The sequence below is a fragment of the Gymnogyps californianus genome, chromosome 4, assembly GCF_018139145.2.
Source record: "Gymnogyps californianus isolate 813 chromosome 4, ASM1813914v2, whole genome shotgun sequence".
Taxonomy (NCBI): Eukaryota; Metazoa; Chordata; class Aves; order Accipitriformes; family Cathartidae; genus Gymnogyps; species Gymnogyps californianus.
The window spans coordinates 75,927,218-75,951,094 of NC_059474.1; the positions used below are offsets into that span (position 1 = coordinate 75,927,218).

Genomic DNA, 23,877 nt, shown 5'->3' on the forward strand with positions numbered 1-23,877 from the left:
AAAAATTCCTGCTGTTTCAAGAAAACCAATTATATATTCAGCATTACATAACCATCTATTATTAAGGACAAAGCCAGCTATTACATGCTCTATGAACCATGTAAGCAAGCATGTGGTTTGGTGTTTTTTCATACTTAATTCTTAAGGTTTTGAGAATGGAAAAATATGCTTACTGCTCTGGGTTTGTTTGAACACAAAACCTACTACCATGCTTTTGAAACACACACAATATTTGACTTCTTTCAAAATGTCAGCACTTTCATAAGTATATATCCTCAAGGCTCTTTCATGAGCATTTCTTTGCTATTTTGAGCGCACTGATAGGCACAGTTGCACAGGAAAATCAATTTACATTAGACTGCAAAAGTCTGTTACTTTGTGTTACTCAGTAGCAATTCTTTCAATCTGCCAACATTTTCCCTGTGTTAACTTTTCTTCTTTTTTTTAAACTGTAAAGTCAGCAAATAAGAGTTTTGTTGCTGTATTTAACAATTGTACACAACTAGCAAGAAGCATAAAAAGTGTTTACATCACTTGCTGCGCTATATCTTCAGAAGAAATAAAAAAATCAAAGTACATACAGAGCATTCTCTCTTAAAAAATAACTTAAAGTTCAGATGATTGAGCTTACTTTGTCAAAAAATTACATGATGTTTACTGTTATTTCCCAAATGAAGTAAAAACCAGACATTTTAGAATAAATGCGTATTTCCTGGCTCACAAGCAACACAAAATCCAAACTTGGTGTGGAAATATGTTTCACAATTTGCTTTACAGACCTCCTTTTTATGAGCACTGCCTTACAAAAATTATGTTAGTTGTTCCAGCAGTGATGAAATGAAAGAGTAATTTTTTTTTTGTGAATGAACACTTCCATCCTAAGTATGAAAGAAGGATATGTCAGAAATACCTAGCTCTTGACTGAGCATAAAATTGTAATTTCCGAGGAGAATAAATTGATTTATTTTCTTGGATGATACCTTAGTTTTCATCATTGTTCTAAGTGACTGAAAATATATCTATTTGGACTAAGTAGGCACGCTCTCAGTTCCCTCTTTCATATGTTTTTACTCAAGATTGTTTGTCTGCCTTAAAGTATCCTTAACATGCCTATTGACTGGGAAGTTCTAAACATAATACATCACATCAAATCCTGCTTCTCTTTAAAGTCAGTGACAGTTTAGCCTGATGATTGATGCAACAAAAAAAGATTTATATTTTCCCAGTTGCAATAAATTTAAAAACCCCAAGCAGAGGTAATTTATACATTTAAATAGAGATAATTTACTTTTTCGTAATTGTGTATGTGTATACACATACTTAAAAGAGAGGAGTGCCAGCAAGAAATAATGATGCTTTAAAACACCCACTGCCTGTCAAACTAGATCAGAGAGAAGTGCCATCATCGGCTCTTCCAGCTACAACATTTATGTCACTGGCTGCCACCTTCCCATTCCACTCTACTCCCTCCCAACGCTTCTCACTAATCTTTTCCTCTCCTATTTTGGCTGCTGTCAGCTTTTTTCTCTTTTCTCTTCCCATTCTCTGGAACAGCATTGCACTCAATCCTGCTCTCCTGCCATGTGCTACCACTTTCTTTTCTGACAGTAACTCATCCCTCACTCCCTCCTCATCATTTCAGTTGCGATTCATTACACTGGATATTAACAGGACTCGAGGAGCAGAAACATCCAGCTAAGAAGCAGTGGCTTTTTAAGACCCGGTAACTTGATCGTTCCCAGCTTTATAGATGTGTTTTCTTCTCCGGCATTCTGTGACTCAGTTCTTTCTTCATCACGCCATCTGCATGTATTTCAGAGGATTTTCCTCATACCCTGTTTAACTTCTTGCAGATTTCCTCAAGGCTCAATAGTTATTTCTCTTAACTTCTACTACATCTTGTCTGTGGACACTTATTCATGACACTTAGGCTACAGTCTCTACACTAATGACGCACAGATGTAATTCGTGCTGCAGTCTATCTTTTAGTCTCTCAATTAAAAAAACCCCCAAACTCAGTCTGTCTTGTCTTAGAAACACAACCATATGGCCCTCCAAGCAAGAGCTCAAAAAAAATTGGGCCAAACAGAACTTTAACTCTCCCTCCTCCTGTAGGCATCCACGCTACCTCCCGCATCACTGGGGCAATACCACAGCGCTCAGAGTCACTGTGTTTTGAGAAAGATCTCTCTCCACAATTTGACTACAAGTTCCTTTCCAAATCTTCTTGATTGTATGTAACAGTTTGAAACATGACATTTTCTGTTCCTCTCTACTTCTGTCCAAGTTCTAATCTATTTCCTGCCTTTAAAAAAAAAAATTACCGTGAAAAAGACCATCTAAGCTGGAAAATGCTGTAGCAGAAAATGACCAACAGACTACATTTCTACATACTCTAAAAAACTATTTTTTTTTTTTTTTGTGGAGGAGAAATGAATCTTTGTCCTGAGCAGTGCACAGGATCTGATTAAATACGTGACTACTGAAGTACCCTTTTGTAAAGACTGACTATGAAATCTTTCACAACTTCGATTTCATTTCTCCTAAAGAAAATCAGTTCAATGCACAGCAGAAAACAGAAAAGGAAATGAAATGAAGAATGGGAAAAGCATAGAAAATATTAGTATTCCACTCTATAAATATATAGCATGCACACATTCTCAATACTTAGAACAGTTCTCAAAAAGAATTTAATCAAACTGCAAGAAGGCACTGATGAAGGTGACAGTAACAGCAAACTATGAGGTACATAGATGGGGACTTTTCTGCTTAGGAAAGATGTGACAAAAGTGGAACATGACAGAGCTCTCCAAAGCCATGGAATGATACAAAGAATAAAACATGGACAGTTAACTACTACTCATAACACAGGAACCTGGGGGTATGAAATGCACTCAATTAGATGGCAGTTTGAAAGCCAACAAAAATGAACATAACACAAATCAGTTATGTAAATCACTGCTACAGGATGCTCTGGAGGTCAAAGGAATTTTAAGAACTAGATTAAAAAAGGAGAAGGTACAAACCTGTAAGTGATCCAGCAAGTCCCTAACTATTGACTGCTGGAAGCTGGAAAAGTATGATGGGAAGGTCACTCTGTATTTAATTTGTTTCTCAATACACTTTACTTAAACATTTGTCAGTGTAAGAAACAGAAAATGTAGCTGTTATACCGTTGGTCTGACCCAGAAAGGCATGCTTTCTGTTTATCTGCAAGAAAGCTGTATGTCTTAGAATATGGATTTTATTATAGACAGAGCTGGTGGCATTGCCTGCCATTTCCTGTTTTAAGTCTCTGTTTTCCATGTGCTTGTGGTTTGCACAACTGTAACTCAACATTTCAGGCTGAAATTTCTGATTCTGAATGTCTGCCTCAGGCTGAATATTTTTAGAAAGTTTTGGGTAAAATCGTTCTGCAACTTCTGAGTATCAGGGTAAGGAAAAGTGTATTCTTTTAGCGTATCTTCCCCTTCCTATTCTGTCTTGTGGTGCTAGGAAACAGCAGCTATTTTGATTACAGAAATGTAAAATCATATAGACTGCAGAATATAACTTTATCATACCATCTCAAGCATTGATTGAGGGGTATGCTTTGGCCTGTCACATTCAGTGACTGCTATAGAACTTCTAAACGAGATGTCCAATGCTTTAATCAGAATCAGGACTTTATCTTATCAGGTGACATGCAAACACCCAAACAGAAACAGTTCTGCCATTAAAAAAAAAAAAAACCAAAAAAACAAACCCAAACAAACTGATGTAGCACTTGGACTGCTATTGCTTAATAAATAAAATAAATTAGCCCTTACATGCCTAGAAGCTAGTTTGCCTAAACTGAGGTAAGGAAAACAAAATTCTGGAAATATAATAAGAGATGTTATGCCACATGCTGCAACTGAGAGAATTTAAGTAGTTAGTTTTTGAAATTACTTCCAGTAATTTTTAACACTGAACCCAGAAGAGCAGTGACTTCGCTTATGTAAATAACTTATAACTACAGTAAAAGGGCTTTAAACTGCATCTTTTTTGATATTTTGCAACGTATGATGAATGAGGATGCATTAACAATTTTGCTTGTGTAACAGCTATCTTTATTACTAAATCTCAGAAACAACAACCCTCTGTTTCTTCATCAGCATGAACACAATGTTCTACACTGCAAAACCCCGCAGAACTCTGTATTTAAATTCTCCACTGATCTATTTCAGCAATCACTCTTCTGGCTTGACTCAAACTGCACAGTAAAAAAGGAATAATTGCACTTTAATAAAAGGTTTTGGAAAGCCAACATGACAAACAGTTATACATTTGAAGTAATCGCTGTCTACTTGACAGATTTACTGACAATGTAAACATTAACGTTGCATTAAAAGTAACTACTATATAAAGGGTTGCATTGCATTTTAGCAGCAAGTCATACGTATACTCTAATCTAGCAAGGATACAATTAACTGAACTATATAATCTCTGCTTTTTTTAATCATTCTGTATTTAATAACAGTTACAGCAACTCCATATTTGGTCAAAGACAGGCAAGACAAGGTTTTTCTGCCATGGAGCTCTGCCAATACCTGACCACAACTCTGGTAGCTTAGGCAAGCTTCATACTGTCAAATATCTTGGAAAGCTTCCTAAACTGACATACTAGTACTCAATCTTACTGCAGTTGCAGATGTAGTTCTACAGGCACTTACACTACGTAAGTTGCAAACAGAAGCATGTTTAACAAAACCTAAAATGTCCACTTCTTTTTATCTCTGGACAGTAAAACATTTCTATTATTATCACCTCGTATATTCTATCTGAAGAAAAACTACGAAGAGGTTACAGACATACTGTAAGAGACACTATAATTTTAACCTGCTCCATCTCATATCTTTAAGTTGCAGCTTCTACCTTGTCTTCTTCCACCAGGAAGTGGATTTAAGCAGAATAACTCAAAATACTTAGTTTTACTCTACTAACATCCTAGGTACTTAACATTCTCCTGGTTTAATTCCAAAATAGCTATCTAATTCTTTATTAGTTATTTAATTCTTCATTATAGCTCCAAAATTATTATTCAGCTAGAAGAGAATATGTATACAGTAGGTTTGGGAGAAGAGGCATTATCCATCAGGTCAGTTTTTTGGGGATGTTTTCTATCAATTTTTATTACTGACTTCTATCAATCTTCATCACTGTTCAGTTTTGAAAGATCTTAAAAAGTATTTAATCTAAAAGCTCTTAAATACTCAAGAATTTATTTTTCTATTTAAATATGAAAGCCATATCAATTTCTCCATTTAAATGCTCTTAAATATCTTTAATAGCACTACTTGTTAATTCAGGCTTCTTTTTACTCTCTTGTGGTTTGTGAGTCTCTTTTATATTGATGAAGAGATAATTATTTTATTTAAGTATTTCCATAGCAAATATTACTGCTTTAAGAACAGTAATTGACAAAAAAGCCACTACTACTCTGCAGTTGACATATTTAAGCTAGACATCAATGTCTTGCTTCATACATGCTATTGTCAGATTGCACATCTCCAGCCCTATTACCCACCAGGAGCAAGGCATCACAACATTACATACCTTGTCCTTCATTTGCTGAGATCAGAGTGTTCAAAATAACAACTCTCGAAGCAACCATGCTTGCCATCTTTGCCCATAACTACAACTATCGCTGGTTAAAAGTTTGTGCAGGTCTCAAAGGAGTTAATTCCCTGTATTCAACAAGAAGTAATTAATTTTGATGCAAGCGGTAACATAATAATGAAGTTGTTTTCTGAGCAGGAAAAGTAGTAAAACTTGATTTTTCACATATGTATGTCCTAGTTCTCAGAGACAAACATGAATACTCAAGAGTTCTGCAAGCATAGAATACCTTGATTCTCACACTGCGCAAAAAAATCAGCTGTTATGGTTAGTCTAACCCTACAAGTCTGCTGCTACCTCTTGCACAACGTTGCATGTGCTTTCTGACTCTGGCTGATGACAAACACAATATGTAACAGCTGGACTGTGCCTAATGTCCCTTAATGGGACATTGGCTTGAGTCACTTACTTGCACCTACCTATTTTCAGAAAACTTACCAGAATTCAACTCTGAAATTTCTACTCTAAGTTTGACTGAAGTCAACCAATGTGTTCAAAAAGTAGATGAGGAAGTTCTACGAAAAAGACTGCCTAAGTTCTGTTTCCTAAGGAAAAAAGGCTAGAAACAGTATTAATTTTTACAGAGGACATTTGGAATAAATGTTCAACTACTGTACCTGCATAGGACCTGGAATGCAAGACAAAACCCTTTCTATGTTTTCAGAATTCACATCAACATCATTTACAGCAACTAGAGCATCTCCTGGAGATAAAACAGACAAAGGCATGAGAAAGTTAGATGGTATTACACCACAATACAAAGCCAAACAGTGTTTTGTTTTAAAAATTAATATGACATTCAAACAATCATAAACATCTTTTTGTTACATTTAAGTAGATGGTTTCTACATGCAACATTTACTATGTTTAGAAACATTAGTCTATTACCTCAATGCTCTTAAGGCCTTACTGCCACGCTTCTATCATTTTACAAAAATAACTGTCAAAGCCTCTCCCCTCCATCTAGGCTTATATCACTCTTGTTACTTCATCAGAAAACCCAACAACTTCACCAATCAAGTTATGCCCAAGAATTACTTTTTTTCCCTCCGAAACCACCTCTGTTCACTTGCCAATCCTTCTTCACTGCTACCTCCATTGATATAAACACTACTGTTTCCAAAAGCACTCCAAAACTCAGTCTTCCTGTAGCAGCTTACAAGTTCTAGGCCATCACTTCCACCAAAGGTTTCAAGTGTTGGCTGAGCCTAGCTATGGGAGAATCCCACCACGCCTGAGCCCCTCTCTTTGAAGCAGTCCTGGCAGTTACTGTGCGTCTTAGTAACTCAGCTCAGTTCACTAAACTGGCAGAAAACCATTCACTGTTCCTCATTTCATCCCTACACCTCCTTTGTCTCTCAAGCCACATCACAATTTAGTCCTTTCTCTTCTTTTCCATGCCTTGTCCACTGCTGTGGCTTCTTATTCTGCCCTCTTCACGCTTTTATCTGCCAGTTCTTTCTGCCTAACAACATCGTGCATTTTCTAAATCTGACTCTCTTCCCATTACTGGAAATGGGGAGAAAATCCCAGAATCCCAAATAAAAAGTCTTTACCTGCAAATGGAAAAGGTTTGAAAAATTAAAGGCACTAGTTATGAAAGCAAACAGAACTGAATTAGAGCTTACAAACTTTAAAATCCACATTAAAGTTAAAGTACAAAAATCAAACTGGGATTTCTATCTGAAGTGAGGGAAAATATTCTAGAGAACTATCCCAGTAATAATTAGTTGATAACCTCTGCTTCATCCCCCTCAAAAAGATGCATGTTTAAGCATGGAGTATGTAAGAAGGATGAGAGAGACCAGTGGAAAAAAGCACCTCTGAAGTTAGAAAACAAAGCTAAAATAACACCAAAAGATAAAACTACTTAGACCTGTCAAAAGGAATAGAAATTGAAAAGTAAAAATAGAAGTTTTTTTGGCCATTCATCTACTCAAAAGAAAAAAAAAATGGAAGCAGCAGTAAGAAAAGGATAGATACTAAAGATATTTCAGGTATGGTAGTGGGAGACTAAATCAACCAAAAGATTTGATTACTTAAGCTGGCAATTTAGAACATCAGTCCAACATTTAAGGTGAGATTTTAGGTTGAACTTAACTCAGAAAAACTCTCACTAAAAGGATAGTCCTTCATGGTTTCTCTCATGTCAACATCCAAAGTTGGAAGCACTTTTCAGTATAAAAGAAACACTATATCACAGAGGAAGAAACCAATACATATTACTGGAATAACAGAAATATAATGGAATTAAATAGTATATTCATTCTCAAGAAGGTAGCCAAGTAACACAAAACACGAAAAAGACAAACACAACACCCGGATGCATTAGGAAGGCCTTTCCTTTGAATGTAGGTGAGTATTACTAGGACCTGACAGGATCCCATCCAGAGTACTCCTTACAATTCTATTCACCTGTGCTCAAGAAAAATGAAATCAAATGAGATCAGATACATAGAAGTAATACTGCAGTGACCATGGGAAATGGAGAACCCGTTTGTTGGTTAAAGATGAGGTGAGTAAAGGCTAGGTGTGAAAGCAGCTAGAGTAGGAATCAGAAGGTTCTATAGTCTCGAAACAGAGAATTTCCAAAAAGCTTTCCAATAAGGCTATCTAGGGCAAAATACCTAAGATGACACAACACAAATTTATGAAAAGAACTATACGAAGTGACTGCCAATGGCACCAGGATATAGGACTTGATGGTTCATTAGGTCCTTTCCAGAGCCAAATATTCAACTTCAGAGTAACAAAACAGGCCTTATTTTCTAACTTGATTTTCTTTGGTGTCACTTTCAGTTGTCTCTGCTTTCTGTCCTATCAGGTGAAAAACTTGATTAGTTTCCAGCTTGTATCTTCTGTCTGTAGAAAGGGAAATAAAGAAAAGAAATTAGCTTCTTATTTAACACTGGAAGTGACTTGATTCCAAGGTCATTCTTATGCCTTACAGGTGTGAACTAAACATACCAAGAGCTGCTCTGGAAGAGCAAATTGAAAACCAACTCTAATTTTGCTTGAGCTGCACAAAGACCCCTTAAAAAGTACCTCCACATCATCTCCAAGATTATTAACATTAGCATTTAAAAGACTGTAACACGTAACATGAGACACTTAATAAATGACTGAAAAAGAAGAAAAAAGGATTGACTGAGGTACTCAATTTTCTTTCAAACTAGGTACTCTTGAGCTTTGCTTTCTAAGGAAATGAGGCTTCTACAATTGTACTATGAATAGCTTTGATCCCATTACTAAATTTCAGCCGAAGCTGGAAGAGAAGGCACGAGTCATGTTACATGCTATGAGTTCTCTCAATGGACTGCTGGATAAAGAAGCCCTCCCCTTTTCCTGCCCTCTCCTGCCCCAGGTAAAGCTGCACCCTGAGCTCATCACCTGCCCTGTTTGTGCTCCAGGCTGGCCAGTCTGTACAAGGGCAGTTCAGAATCAGACACAGCAAACACAGACTTGTCCAAAAAGCTGTTAGAGTACAGGAGAGGGAATGGTATTATAAGAGCAGTATGAGGTATCCCCATGTGTGGGGAAAGGTGCGAGGGGACGAATTCTGGGACTGGCATAGAGAAGATATGCGGATATAATGTAAATGCAAAGACAGCTGGACAGTTCATTATTTCCTCTGTTCACAGTTTGTTTTATTATTTGTATCTAAATGTGATGAGATGTAAATGTAGGTAAGCCTTCTTGAGGTGAAGTGAAGGTGAAATAAACCAGCACGTCCCTCACAACTAGTGCTGCTACACTTGCAGGGTTCAGGGAATTATATGAATTCCAGAACACACAGGCTAGAAGCTGCAATCATGACACCTCTCCTTTTCTCCTGCGGACATGTGAAAAGCCAGAGGCAGCATTACAGCAGTATTCAACTACACCTGCAACAGAGGAATCCTCAGCCAGGTAGTAGCAGCAGTGCTCATCACTCTTTCAGGCAGCGTAAAGAGATTAGAAAAAGGATATGGATTCGTAGCAAATGTGCATGTTAGTATAACTATATTTTAAGCCTTGACTTGGCAACAAAAACGTGCTCAACTGCAGAAATAAAGCACTGAACAACTGTAAGGTTCAGTACATATTTCAAGTTTTCTAGGGAGAAGACTTGCTCAGCTCCAACTAACACAGTGATGATAATGACGTGCATACTAAGGAAAAGCAGAATCTGCGTCTCTAAGTTCTCTCCATTTCCTGAGAATCTAGTGAGACAACAGAATCTGAAAGCTTAGAATTCTGACAGTTTATCATTATTTTGATCTTCTACCTTGTTGTTAAATACTATCAAATACAACTGGAATTCTTCCCAGGTACTAGGGCAATTGCTCAAAATCGGTGCAAAACACAATTAAGGCCAATGAGAGAAAGAACATTCTTCTTAACTAACCATCAGTAAGGAAAGACAGAATCCTCCCAAAATGCAAGCAATTGCCTCTTTAATACACTAGGCAACAACCAACTGCTCACTGTTATTTTACATTAAAGGAAAATTCATTCCTACTCTTTCTTACAGAAAATCAAGAAAAGGTTAAGTTTTATTGTACACACAAAAATGTTATCATTCCTTGGAATGAATTAAATTGTTTTTTCTATTTCAAGTAATCGTAGCTCTCTTCCTAACCTCTGTGTTTCTTGATGCACAGCACAGTGAAGTTTTAGCCTATCGAATCTTCAACACAACAATAATTCAAAGGCAAGAAAGTTGAAAGTTAAAGAGCATTTAAAAGCAACTCAAAGTCCATGCCAGAGCCTCAGGACTTGAAAATTAGCAATCAAAAGCAGAGCATTCAGGCTACTCTAATATAACAAGAAATTACAAACAGAATTACTATGTTTTTTGTTGAAGAACACTGTATTAAAGATCATCATTCACAAATACAAGAGAAAGCATAAATTGCTCTTGTACTCATCTGGAGCACTGTTCAAACAAAAGTTGTTTGTGTTCTGTTTGTTTTACTAGAGACCTTATGAATTCTGTTGTAAAGGCAACAGTCGAGTCATCTAATCCACAAAGCCATTCAAACCAGCTGCACACATTTTCTGAAGACATATGCACCTTAGCACTTAGGGGAATATTTTTGAACCGCATCTCCCAGGGTGGAATACACAAAGACACTTTGAAAGGAGAAGATCCATTAGTATTTACATGTTATATACTCAAAGTATTTTATTTATTCGATGCCTAATGTACGTATGTAAAACTTTCATTGCAGCAGTAAATAATTATTCCATTCACTTTGTAAAAAGGTAATCATGTGCCATAAATGCAACAGCTTTCCAGAAGAGACAGCCAAAGCAGTCCTGTAAGGCTGCCTTCATTTTGCCAGAAAATGCTGTATCGCTATTAAAGAACTGCAACTTGATGTCCAACTGAGAAAATCTACATTTATCAGTATGGACTTTTCAGAATTGGGGGCGGGGGTGTTTGCGTTTTTTCCTTCTTTTCTTTTTGCCAAACACAAGAGCATTCAAAGAATAGAGACTATGAAGTAACAGAATGAAAGACATCACTGGCACAATAGGAAGTATGTAAAAATATGAACACAGAATATCTTAAAGCAGAACATGACCACAAGATCTACCCAGTGTGATAATTAATGCCAGCGAAAGCGTTTATATATGCAAGTGTTCCTTTGTTAGAGTTTCACATCTACACTTTCTCTGAGAATTGTTTCCTCCCCTTTAGCAGTGTGAAAAACTTACAGAAAGTGAGACTGACTTAGGTCTTCAGACATTAAGTCCGTCAAAAAAATAGCGCAAATCTAGAAAGTTTAATCTTATTTCCCTTACTTAATGCTTAATCAATTTAGGTTAAAAGAAATAAATGGGTAAATGGTGTTTGCAATTGTTTAAGTTGATCTAACTTGATGGTTTGTCAAATTTTCCCAGACTAAAACATTGCTGAATTTCAGATGTAGAGAGACATTTCACTAGCAGAGAGAAAAAAGTTGTACAGATGGTACTGCAAATACATTTTTCAATCATTCTTGTGCTCCACGAAGTGGGTGAAAAAAACCCTCCAAATGACTTTTCTTAAGTACAGAGATCAAAGTGAAATTATTCCTTCTTGCTGAAGCAGACGTATATACTTACATAGACAAGAAGCAGACATTTGCACGAAATGTTGTTTTCAAACCTGATATGTAATAATGTAAAATTTTGCCTTTTTTTTAACTTTTTCAACAATACCGTTGTATACAAAAATTTTACTGTATACTACTATCTAGAATAGCACTTAACCTGCTCTTATTGGCTTGCATTTCTACCAAAAATAAGATCACTATTGTCTGTCATGAAAGTCATCAGCATATATGTTAAAAGATGAACATCAGAACAAAGTCTCACTCAGTTCCATTTTTAGAGACACAGTGAGCAACTGCAATAGAGGAAATAAATTTTCTTCAGGCAGCTCCAGGGCATCAGACCTTGAGTAATAAATTTATCTTTAGAAAAATACATGTCCTTCTCTTTAAGGAATAAAGTAAGCTTTTTTTTTTAATCCCATAATAATGAATAATCAGGCTTTTGAGTTCTATCACTTATTATAAAAAGATTCTCAGTCCACAAAGAAACTATAAGATGTCCATATATGTTCTCCATACAATGCCAAGCAGAACTGAATTTTACTAGAGTGACGGAACAGAGAGAGGAGAGGCAGGAATTCTCTCCTATTTTCTTTGTTCTGTCTTTCCATCATCTCATTAGAAAAGACTTCTCACATCCAGTCAGTAGTAGCTAAGAACAGTTTATATTGATCTCAAACACCTAGTTTGCACACAGTTGATGAAATTATTCCTGCTTTTTTAAAGACAAAGTTTAGAAAAGTCTTTGGGACTGCTGGCATCCCTAAAATGTTTATTTCAGAACTGCCTATCACTTTGCCACATGAGGCACAGGACTATTACTTTTGTTAAATATCCATTCCCTAGAGATAAGCCTGCAAGCACCATTTTTAAAACTAGATCTTCTTTGCATTAAGCCAGGGGACACTGACCAGTAAGTGAATACCGCTTCCATACCGTGATGGGAAATGAACATTTTTGGCTGAATTAAAATCAGAACCATGTTGTTCACATGGGAGATGACTGAGGATACTTTTTTCATGAAATCCTGGTATTTAGTTTCCTCTGTTCTTGGTAACGACTTGGTGGAAGTAGTTATAAATGTTCATATACTCCTTTCCAAAAAAGGCAAAGTGTGGAACACATTCTACTGAAGAAAGCCAGATCAATTACTTGCTTTATATGTTAGCAGGCTGCTTTTACCCAAACCAATGCTGTTATGCTTCAAGAGGAGATTAAAAGAACATAAACGACATCCCAAACTCCACAGTGAGAACATAGCAAAGCTTACGCAAGCTCTGTATTTCTATCTTGCGTGCCCAACATCTCTACTTTGGAGAGCCTTTTCAACGAGTACACCATATATGGTAACTCCTCATGAAAATCTCAAACTCTTACAATATTATGGTCCTTTCAAGGACTTTTTTCTGACAGGACTCTTAGTTCCATGGTCTGCAAATGACAAAAACACCATTTACTTTGACTGTCCGAAGATGACGGCAAGTTGCTTAATTTTTGTAAATGGATTACCGTTTTAAACCACTAGTCTATGCTACAGAAATCTAACAGATATACTTGGCTTTCTAGCAATGATGGCCTTGTTTACCAAAACTTCAGAACTCCAACAGCAATATCTGCGTTTTTACTATTAAAATGAGCAAAGATTACTACTTAAACATTTCTTTATTCGGGGAAAACAAACAAGTAACCCTCCCACATAACATCAACAGAATTATTGGATTAGAAACCCATAGAAAACCATTTGCCAGTAAGTGGGGTTGGGATCTGGACCTTTCAACTGAAGCTTGCAACAGCAGCCTGCATCTTTTGCATACTTGTTCAAAAGTGGATTATTACAGCCCATCTTTACTATAATCCAAGATTAATCCCTGTCCCTGGGTAGTTTTCACACTTTTTTGACAACTGTACCTACTGATCAGGTGAGAGAATTCATGCAAACTGTTCAGATATTTGGTGATGAGAGCAATAAGAACAGAAAATAATTTCAAAGAGGGTACAATAGTACGCTATGCTAGTGAAAAGAGCTTTTCTGTATTTTCAGTGTCATTGGAATTACTTTTCCATTTGTACTATGGTAAAGATGATGATCATCAGCATTTATAAGAAGTATCCCCTGCTGTGAATCGGGTAGGTTTCAATTTGAAGGGGTGGGGAGGGGGGGTGGGGATCAAATTATAATGGCATTTCCTATCACAACCCTTATTTGCCTGGATCTGAAAGTGAATATTTAGTGGAGCTTTTTATCTTTGAAGATACCCTCGAAGATGAGACTAGAAAGTTTTACATAGCAGACCAAGCTTTGCATATTGTTACTAATGAACTCAAGCAAGAAAAAAGTTTTGCCAAAAATACAAAAGACACTTAAAAAACATGAGATAAAAGCAACTGTATTTCATCTTAACCAAAATGAAAGACAGCAAGAATTTAAAAATCAATGAGGGCTTTTTTGGTTTGAAAATTTAAGATGGATGGTGAACTGCTAAATATATAAAAAAAAAGATAAATGAACTGATAAACAACACATGGATAGAGTGGCATCTTTTTAGAGAGTTACAAAGCAGCAGGGTTTTTTTAGCTTGCAAAACTGTTGTATTTACTTTCATATGGTCAGCGCCTGCATTCTACTTGGTTAATAAAGTACAGCAACAAGACTTATGACTTCCATATGCAAGCTTAAAAAAAATTTAAGTGTAGTGCACAAATAATAAACAGATGTTTTAAGTGTTCAAAGCTATACGGGATACACATTTCAGAATAAACTGAAGAAGCCACCTGAGGAAAGTGATTATTTAGGGGGGGGGAAAAGCAGTTATTTCTACTAAAAAATGTTAAAGCAATAACCACTTTGTAACTGTTTATTCAGAGTAAAAAAAATGAAGAGTTTAGTCTCCTTACGATTCAACCTTGGTAGCCATTTAAGTGGCTACCATACTTATCACTGACAAATTAACTGATTTGCCAATGAAAATACAAAGTAATCAGTAACTTGGTATTTAACGTATTACAAACCCAAGTCTTGGGAAAAATAACCTAGAGAGCTCAAATTTTAAATAAGATGGGAAAGTTACAACACACTATCGGGCATAACTAGCAGGATTTTGGTAGCGGGGTGCTGCAGGAGTGACCTGCGTGGCAGAAGGTCATGAGCTGCCTTGTGCTGCTCATAGCCAGTTCTGAAGCTGGTGTAAGCAACTCACCGCGTACCAAAACATCGCCTAGCCAGCGGAGCCATGGCACCTCTGCCCAAACGTATTTAAGGAAGAGCAGCAGTCACTAGGGGAAGGGTTGTAGCCCACGGAGGGGACCCATCCCTGAAGGGCTGTGGCCTGCGAAGGAGTCATGCTGCAGCAGAAGAAAACAAGAAAGGAGCAAGGAGCGGCAGAAGGAAAACATCACACACACAATCCCACCCTCTTGTGCCACCCGTTACCTCACCAAAGGGGTTGGGAGACACAGTGTAAACATGCAGTGAAAACAAGGGTACCTGAGACTGAGAAGGGGGAGAGGAGACGTGTTGGATTGAAGCTGAGCCTGGAGAAGGCAGGGAAAAAGGCATTTTCTTAATTGTTTGGAGTCTTGTTTTGTTTTGTTTTCATCTTCTCAGTACCTCAAACAGTGATCTGAACTTTTATATTAATTGGCAAAAAATTAAATTCAGTAACAACTCCCTGAGTCAAGATTGTTTGCCTGCAATGCGTGTTGCAAACTGGTCACCAGGAATACCACAGTATGTCATTTTAAAGCATGTATTTTAAAAGGAAAATATACTTAGTATTTGCTTCACAAAAGATTACTACAAAAAATGGTCTGCACCATTGAAGGCTATTAAAGTATTAAAAAGCAAAACAAGAACAGGTTAATATCTATGCATATGCAGGTCAATGAAGATGAACAAAGTTATAACCAAACTAGCCAGCAGGCATCATGCTATACTGATCAAGTACTCCTCATTTGTGATGGCTCAAGAAGCTGCTAACTTTTGTGCAAATACTTCAATTTTAGACTGACCACAGCAATATTCTTTACTGTTTCCACAATTCACAACACGATTCCTAAAACTTACTTTTAACAACAACAACAAAAAAGCAAAGTTCTACTTTATTTTTCTTGAACTTTCTGTCCAACTTCAGATCCTGTGAGGATCTAAGAAGGCTATCTATTGAACTATAGTTGCTTCTATATCAGGCTTTGGTTGTATACCATAGCTATCCCATCCTCTGATGGGCAATGCAGAAGCAGTAAACCAGGCAGTTTTTTGACCAGAACAAAAATTTTTTTACTGTATATTCTTTATGCAGACAGCTCTGAAACCTGAGCATCTAATTTATGCAAAGCATGCCTATTTCTAGACACCACATAAAAATTCCAGAGTACTCAGTGTTCACTATAGATATATAATTTGAAAGTATTTTTATATGAAAATTATACATTTTATACTGTTGGCACAGAATACAGCTCATTTTCCCAGTTAAGAGCTGAATAACTACAGCATGCTCAAAAGTATTTGTTTCCACTGTGCAAAAACAAGGCAATATTGGTCGATGATAGCCTAGGACATATTAAACTGCAAGACTCTTTAGATTAATTTAAATGTTCTTCTATTTAAAACAAAACAAAAACCCCACAGTTTTTGTCCTCACTAGCTCCGGGAAGCATTAAGTGCTGCAGATGAAGTACCATCTCCATTTAGAAGGTTAGCTTTATCTCCTGGATCTGGTATTTGCCTACACTGTTCTGACTTCACACCTGCTCTTACAAACGTGCAGTTATATACAAATTTGTGTCCCAAAATTGACTTACAGGTTATAAATACCCACTCTTACACTAATTAGATTAAATACCATTAAGCAGATCAAGCTGAAACTCACTCCATCCTCCCCCTCAGTCTGCATCCCCCACTTCTTGACTAATCAGTTCTTTCTGGTAAAATCTGAAAGTTATCCAATTTTCCCTCTGGAGTATTCTTTAGCATCCCTACCAAAACCACGTGCTAGAAGAATCAGCTAGTCAAAGCACGATTTGCCTTTTTATACACACAACATTGGAATTTCAAAAGCACTCATGCTGACTTTGTGGCATTTTTGCTACTATAGTATTAAGATTTTCACGATCTTCTAACCAACATCACATCTTTGCTCTCTCTCTACAAGGGACCAACGTCAAGGGTAATTAAACAACCTTCCACCCTTTACAGATGTAGGCTAGCTGTCTCACATTTACTGTCTCTGAGGTTGGGGTCTTGTGAGTGCCAAATCCTTTTAATGGCCTCTTGATGCTGGAAGTGGGAGTATTTCTGCTCCTTCACTACTGGCCACAGAAGTTCATTCCCTTCCGCTATTCACGCTCGGGTGCTTGTCAGACCTTCTGTGACCCAAGTTTAACTTACTACACCAGCAAAAACTAGACAGGCAATTTTTCTTCTGGGTTAGTTTTCTGCCAGGTTATTTAGTTGCATCAGCTCATGGAAGTGTCTGACAAGAGCCAAACCAACACAAAGGAGAGCTGCTATACTGGCTCACTGCCTCCTCAAACTGCAGCCCCACTACGTATTTGGAGGCCTTCTGATCACAACTGCTGAAGAAGCAGCTGTTATACTTGCTAAACAGAAGCATATCCAAACAAGGCTGTGCAGAAAGTTTGTAACATATGAAATATCTTACTCAGTATTTTTTCCTCATTTTTATGGTGCAAAATCCATTTAAAGCATATACAGTAAAGCTTTTTATCTAAGGGGGATGGTGTGGAAAAGAATGAAAACAAAATACAATATTTGGCAGACTACAGCTTGTCCCCAGTCCCATTTATCCACTGAGCAAATTCTGCATTAAAGGTGGTGGGGTATTTGTTGCTCCAAGTTCAAGCTGCTCACTCCCTGTACACTTAAAGGATAGTCATCTCCTTACTATATGAACACCTTCTAGTTTATGTCACATGTTCTTAAAACCACTAACAGAGTAAAATTGAATAGGTAACAAAACATCAGATGCAATGACATTTATTTAAAATAATCCCTCAAGAACTGACAAAACAGTTGTTATAAGTAATTGCTTATGTCTCAGAAATATTCAAGTCAGCTGCCTCAAAAAAAATTTTTTAAAATCATCATTTTAAAGGAAGACTGCAAAAGTTAACTATTCATTCAACCACTTACCGATCAAGATTTGACCTGTTTTCATTGCTGAACTACCTGGCACCAAGCCATGTACTACAAGCTTCTCTTCACCGATTCCTCTGATGACTTTATCCTTCCTGCCTTGTTTTTCCGCTCTCCTGCTGCTCCATGAAGATTGATGGACAATCCCTACTAAGGCCTCCAGCAGCCTGTGCTGCTCATCTTCTCCAGCACTGCACAGTTTTCTGGGATTTACATAAACATATACATCTTTGTATTTTTGCTGAACAGTGATACCCATTTTCTGAGCGGACTGGTGTTTCAATATGGAAGTAGGACCAGTGGAGTGCACATTACAGCTTCCACTGCCTTTCTTACCAGAATGCTTTGGTAAAAGATTCTTCTTTTTTAATATTTTGGTCAATTTCTTCAGTTCATACTTTCTTTCTTTTCGTGATCCCTCTTGAATAACTTCAGCTTCATTTTCACGAAACCTGACATGATTCACTGCCGGCATTTCTGGACAACTGTTCTGAAGCAGAGTTTCTTCTTCACTTTCACTCAATTCTAAATAAAATAATTCCCCATTTTTCTGCACACCATCCAACCATTCAGGCTCAAGGTCACTGGGAAAGAAAAAAGAATGATCAGTGACAGCTCTGATAAGGGAGACTGCTATGCAAGTGACATCTGATTACTTCAAGTAGGGAGGGGATAGGGAGAATGCAAGGAAAAAAAAAGGAAAAAAAAAATGTTGCTTCCTGAATATTGAAAGCTCAACTGCTTTAAGTTTGCCAAGAGGGTAAGAGCTCTTCTCGGACAAATGATGGACATGGCAAGGAAAGACATCCCTCCCAGATGTTAAAAGAGTTTCTTCAAATGCCTTACAGGAGAACAGCCATTGCAAAAAGCAATATTCCCTTTTCTGAATACAAACAAAAAAACCCAACCCCAAACCATTTCTTTTGCATACAAGTTTTAATTAGTAATTACATTCATGGGTATGATGGGGCTTTCTCGTAGAGAAAAAATGTCATCTTATTTGTTCTCTCCCATTATTTTTTCCCTTATGCATTTATAAGGATTGTACTGCAAGCCCTTTGAAAAGACAAGATTAACATTTTAAAATCACCTCAATATAATCAAAAAAACCAAGACGAAATCTAGGTAACACTTTTTAAGAGAAGTTCAAAATAGCAGACTCAAGCTCACATGCAAAAATACACAACAAAAAAGTAGAGAGGCAGCACTGCTATAGAAAAAGTTCTAGCAGCTGGAGTGGATCACTAAGCCACTAGCGACAAGCTGTTGCAAAGAAAAGGCAAGGCAACTACAGGATGTATTAACAGGAGTACCATCTGCACAGCACGAAAAATTTTTTGTCCTAATTTGGCAATGGCGATGTGTCAACCATGTCCAGTTTTGGATCGTACATTTTAAGAAAGATGTAAGAACTGGAACAAGTCCAGAGCACACAGACAAATAGTAAGTAGTTTATAAACATGTTTTAAAGGGAAAGAGACTGAAGGAAATCATACTCTTTTGGCTGAGAAAAAACCCAAACAAAAAATTACAGCCGAGAGGCAAAAGGCCAAATGGTCCATTCCCCCACCCCAAGATGAATCACAGAGTATTAATACAGTAGGATGCGAATCAATAATGGTCAAAGTAGGCGTACTTAGTGGTTTAATTTACCAAAGTAATTAAGCTAAATATTAAGAGAGCTTTTTGATCACACACACACACACACACAAAAAAAGAAAAAATCAGCATTAGCAGGTGATGTAAGGAACATCTGGGATGTTCTGTATGGAAGATTTTCAGGAACAGACAAGACCAGTTCATTCTTCCTGACTAGATGACAAACAGGTCTCCCTTTCTATGAATCTGAGACCGCATTGATAAAAATCAAATAAGGAAAAACTAGAATGGAGACTTACATCATAATTAACATCATTAATTGTTTAAAGCTAGTATAAAATGTATGAATGTATGCTGAAATAGCTGATTTTACTGAATAAAGAATGCAAATTTTGTTTAAAACTAGTATTATATAATTCAAATAGAGCATTACTTTGAATACACAGATAAATGATACAGCTTCAAAGTTTAGCTGAACAGAGAACATTATACAAAGACACTGCACCACAGCACCTTTAAGCGCTCTAAGAGAGGATCTGGCTGGACTAAGAATATAGAAAACATTGGCATTACTCTCTTCCTGGAACCCCACTGACTTACAGAAGTCTACAGATGTTGCAGACAGGAAGAAACATCATGCACTTTCTCTGCATTTATTAATTATTTTGCCCAAGTTGATAGTTTTAAAAGAAGAGCCACCACCTGTGATAATTTGGCTATTCCTGATGGTCATGGGTAAGTCAGAGTTTGCACCTTCTACAAAATCTTACTCAAGATCTTCAGTATCTTACTCAAGAAAGTATCAGAATGATAACAACACCTAAAGGCTGTTAGGGCCAGAAAATTATCTGATCCAACATCTCTCAAAAGGTGGCAGGTAAGAAATAACACGACAGAATTCTTCCTTGGTTTGTTTTTTAAGAAGTACTCCTGCATTCTGGTACATGTAAGAAAAATTGGGAAGAAACAAAATTGATACAGGAAACATTAGGAATTCACAAAGAAATAACATTTGGGTTAGCAGAAACTCCTGTGATGTATGATAGCCTTCTTATTCCCTCTCTAAAAGGCATTGTGCTCTTTGGAAAAGCTTTCTTCTTTGGGGTAGAGGTCAAAATTTCAACTTGGATGTCAGCTCATACAGTCATGTTCTCCAGCTTTGTTGCCTGTTTTGATTAGAACCTAATACATGGACCAAGGAAAAAGAAAAGGGGGGGAGGTGTTTACACTGGGTCCACTCAAACAGAAGCACTCCAGAGAGAAGGCTCATCAAGGAGGAGCACATATGGCAAAGTCACTCTATGCAAATAAGCTGATGAAGACAGAAGACTGAAAAAGTGTCACAAGGGCCTGAATTGCTCTCCTTGAGGGCATTTTCACGTGTGTACCGCAAAGGAACTACCGCTTTCTGAATACAGATCTGTACAGACATCTAGAAAAGCAAAGTCTGAAACAAGAAATCTGCACCTAGGATGACAGGTTTTTTCCCCTAATGCTGTAGTTTCACAATTGATTTAAACTAAGCTAAAAAAAAAAAAAAAAAAAATTTTAAAAAATCTCATTTCCATCTTTCTTCCCTTGTGCCAAAACAAGCACTTACACAATAACCTGAGCTTCTATATAGGTCCGGAAGCTTCAATCAAGGGATCCAAAAATCGGGAAGACCTGCATACCTCTAAGAGCAGTTTCACTGATCTCACACAGATATTTCTTCTTTGGGATAAATGTCTGAAAAACTGTGCCAGTTGAAATTGTCCATGTATGGAAGAAACATATACTAGAAATGAAGGCTCCAAGTTCTGATTCTGAAGCAAGAGAAGAGTGTTCTCACCCAAGGAAACTCAGAAACAATAAACAGTTAACATCTATCAGCCTTGTTTTGAAGCAATTAAAGAAAACAACAAATCGACTGCTAAATATTTTACTGCACTGTATGATTAAATTCCACCCATATGATCCTTTACAGAAGTTAAGATCATCATCTTGAGTCTTCCCAACGTTTACCTATGAAACGACAAAGTACAGCTTCAGACTGAGGCACCAATTTGGTATACGCAAAGCTGCCATCCTCTTTATAGCTGTGGCTGCCTAGAGGGGTTCTGATCCATCACAATTAGTGAAAGTGACAGCAAATGTTAAACTCTGTCAAAAGAGACAAAACTATAAAAAAAACCCCAACCCACACTGCTTTTACAATGGCATATGTAAGCATTCACTTCACAGCTCTGCCTGAAAACAGGCCTTGCGCAAAATCCCAGGGCTCTGACAAAGCAGCACTCCTATCAGCCCCGTTTCGACCCTCGCATCAGTGTTCCTTGGTGTATCTTGGTTTGTCCACACTAGCTGTAGTATCAAGCAGCACAGTTTCAACTGTCAGAAGTTTATTCCAGAAGTCAGTAACTTTTAATTCAGAAAACCATTCCCCAGGTTTTTCTTTCCTTAATTTAATAAAATATGGCTGATTATAAAACCACATCCAGATCATCTATAGAGGAACAAACACCATTACCTTGAAGTAGCTAACAGACCTATCTTTATACCCGTTACTTTGCAAAACTGTACTCTCTTTCTCCCTCCCTTTTCATTACAAGTCACATCTTAACCTCCTCTTGTTTCTGTACTCAGAAGGCTGGAGTGTTATAGGTCCAACAGACGAAACTATTTGGACCTAAAATTAAAGCTTCACAGTTCTGCTGATGCCGTGACAGAAAAGATGCATTTCAATCTATCCAACAGTATTATACATTGTGTTCTGTGTTGAAAACTGTGGAACACAGCTTTATCCTCTGAACACATATAAAGAACGCCAGTAAGCAGGCATTTTAGATGAAAGAATTGGAAAAGAAAAAAACCCGAAAACAAACACACACACACACACACACAAAAAAAGAAAAAGCATGGCTTCAGGCAGAAATGTGTTACAACTGAGTTCTGGCTTACACACAAACGAACAAAATAAGGCAGGTGTACATCCAACAGCTTTGTCTCTCACTGAGCTAGAGGTATGGGACCACTACAAAACGAAGTATACTTAAACACACTTCAAACCTCTCCCACTTAAATCTTCTTTTTCTTCTTCACTGCATTACATAATGAAAATAACATGCCAAGTAAAATGCCACTGATTAGACCTTGAAATACACATTTGAACTGTCAAGCAGAGTTGCTTTAATGCAAGGAACAGACGGAGAGCAAGTTTTTATATGAATTAAAAAAACCCCTAATAAATGAAAACCCCAGTGGCTGCATATAGGACTTCAAAATATGTATTGGTATTACAGAGTTGTCTTCCCACCTACCACTTCCCAAAAGACAGGCCGCTAAAATAGGAAGACTGCGTCTCCAAATGCTAAAGCATTTATAATACGGGAGCCACGTCCCTCTGCCCCTTCTCTTTCTCGGGCAGCCTCCAGCTGGGACACAGGACCCAGCCCGCGGACTGCCCGCTCGCTGAACTAACGCTGCCGCTCGCCACGTTACTTTTAGGGTCCTGCCGGAGAAAGGCAGCCGTAAAAAGCGACCCGTGCGGGGAGAGCCCCCGGCCCGGCCCGGCCCTGGCCCGCGGGTGCGGAGGGCAGCGAGCGCCGCCGGCCCCGCCCCAGGGGCACCGCCGTTCGCCCTCCCTCGCCCCGCCCTTACTCGGAGCTCGCGGACAGCGAGGTGGCGCACGAGCCGCTCTCGCTGCTCCCGCCGCCGCCGGTGCCCGCACGCTCAGCGCCTTCTCCCCTCGACGGCTCCATCCCCTCAGCAGCTCCGCTCCCGCCGTCTCCCCCGGACGCCATGACACCCGCACCCCAGCGGGCCGGGCGGGCACGTGACCCGCGCCCTGCCCTTCCCATTGGCGGCCCCGGCCCGGCGCCATGGAGACGGGGGGAAGCCTGAAGGCGCGTCCTGCCCAGGGCCGCCGCGCGCGGAACGTGAACGGTGGCGGGCGCCGCCTGTGAGGCCCGCGCCCGCGGAGAGCCTCGCCGCCGCCAGCCGGCCCCGGGAGGAGCCGGCAACGCGCCTCAGAGCACCAGGCTTTGATAAGCCGTAATTACGGCACGCACCGCGGTCCGCCTCGGGTGGAGGTAAACTGTAGTTTTAGTGCAGCATCTGGCAGAAAGGCCAGCTCGCCTGCCTCCTTTGGCTGGCAAGAATAATACTAATAAACTAAACATTTGGAAGTGCCCAACCTCCCCGATTGCTTTCCCAAAACCAACAGCTGAGTCTCACTAGTCCCTTGAAAGTCTTTCAGTGGGTCAATATGGAACACATAATGGAGAACAGACTATTTAGTTGTCTGATACCAAGGTCTCAGCAACAGTCCCATAAAAGAGACTATTAATGAAACTCATAGTCCTGGGGCAAGCCTCAAAGCATTGCTTATAATCAAAAACTGGTTTGGAGAAAGAAACATGA

At 38.3% G+C, this 23,877-nt stretch overlaps 1 protein-coding gene across 1 annotated transcript in view; it reads right to left on the bottom strand.

The window, feature by feature from the left end:
- INTU (inturned planar cell polarity protein) overlaps positions 1 to 23,258 on the bottom strand; it is a 50,246-nt gene extending 26,988 nt beyond the window's left edge. Inside the window, 3 exon segments of the mRNA XM_050895771.1 lie at positions 6,258 to 6,343; positions 17,875 to 18,461; positions 23,116 to 23,258. Coding sequence (XP_050751728.1) covers positions 6,258 to 6,343; positions 17,875 to 18,461; positions 23,116 to 23,258 — 816 coding nt within the window.
- Positions 23,259 to 23,877: the final 619 nt, after the last annotated feature.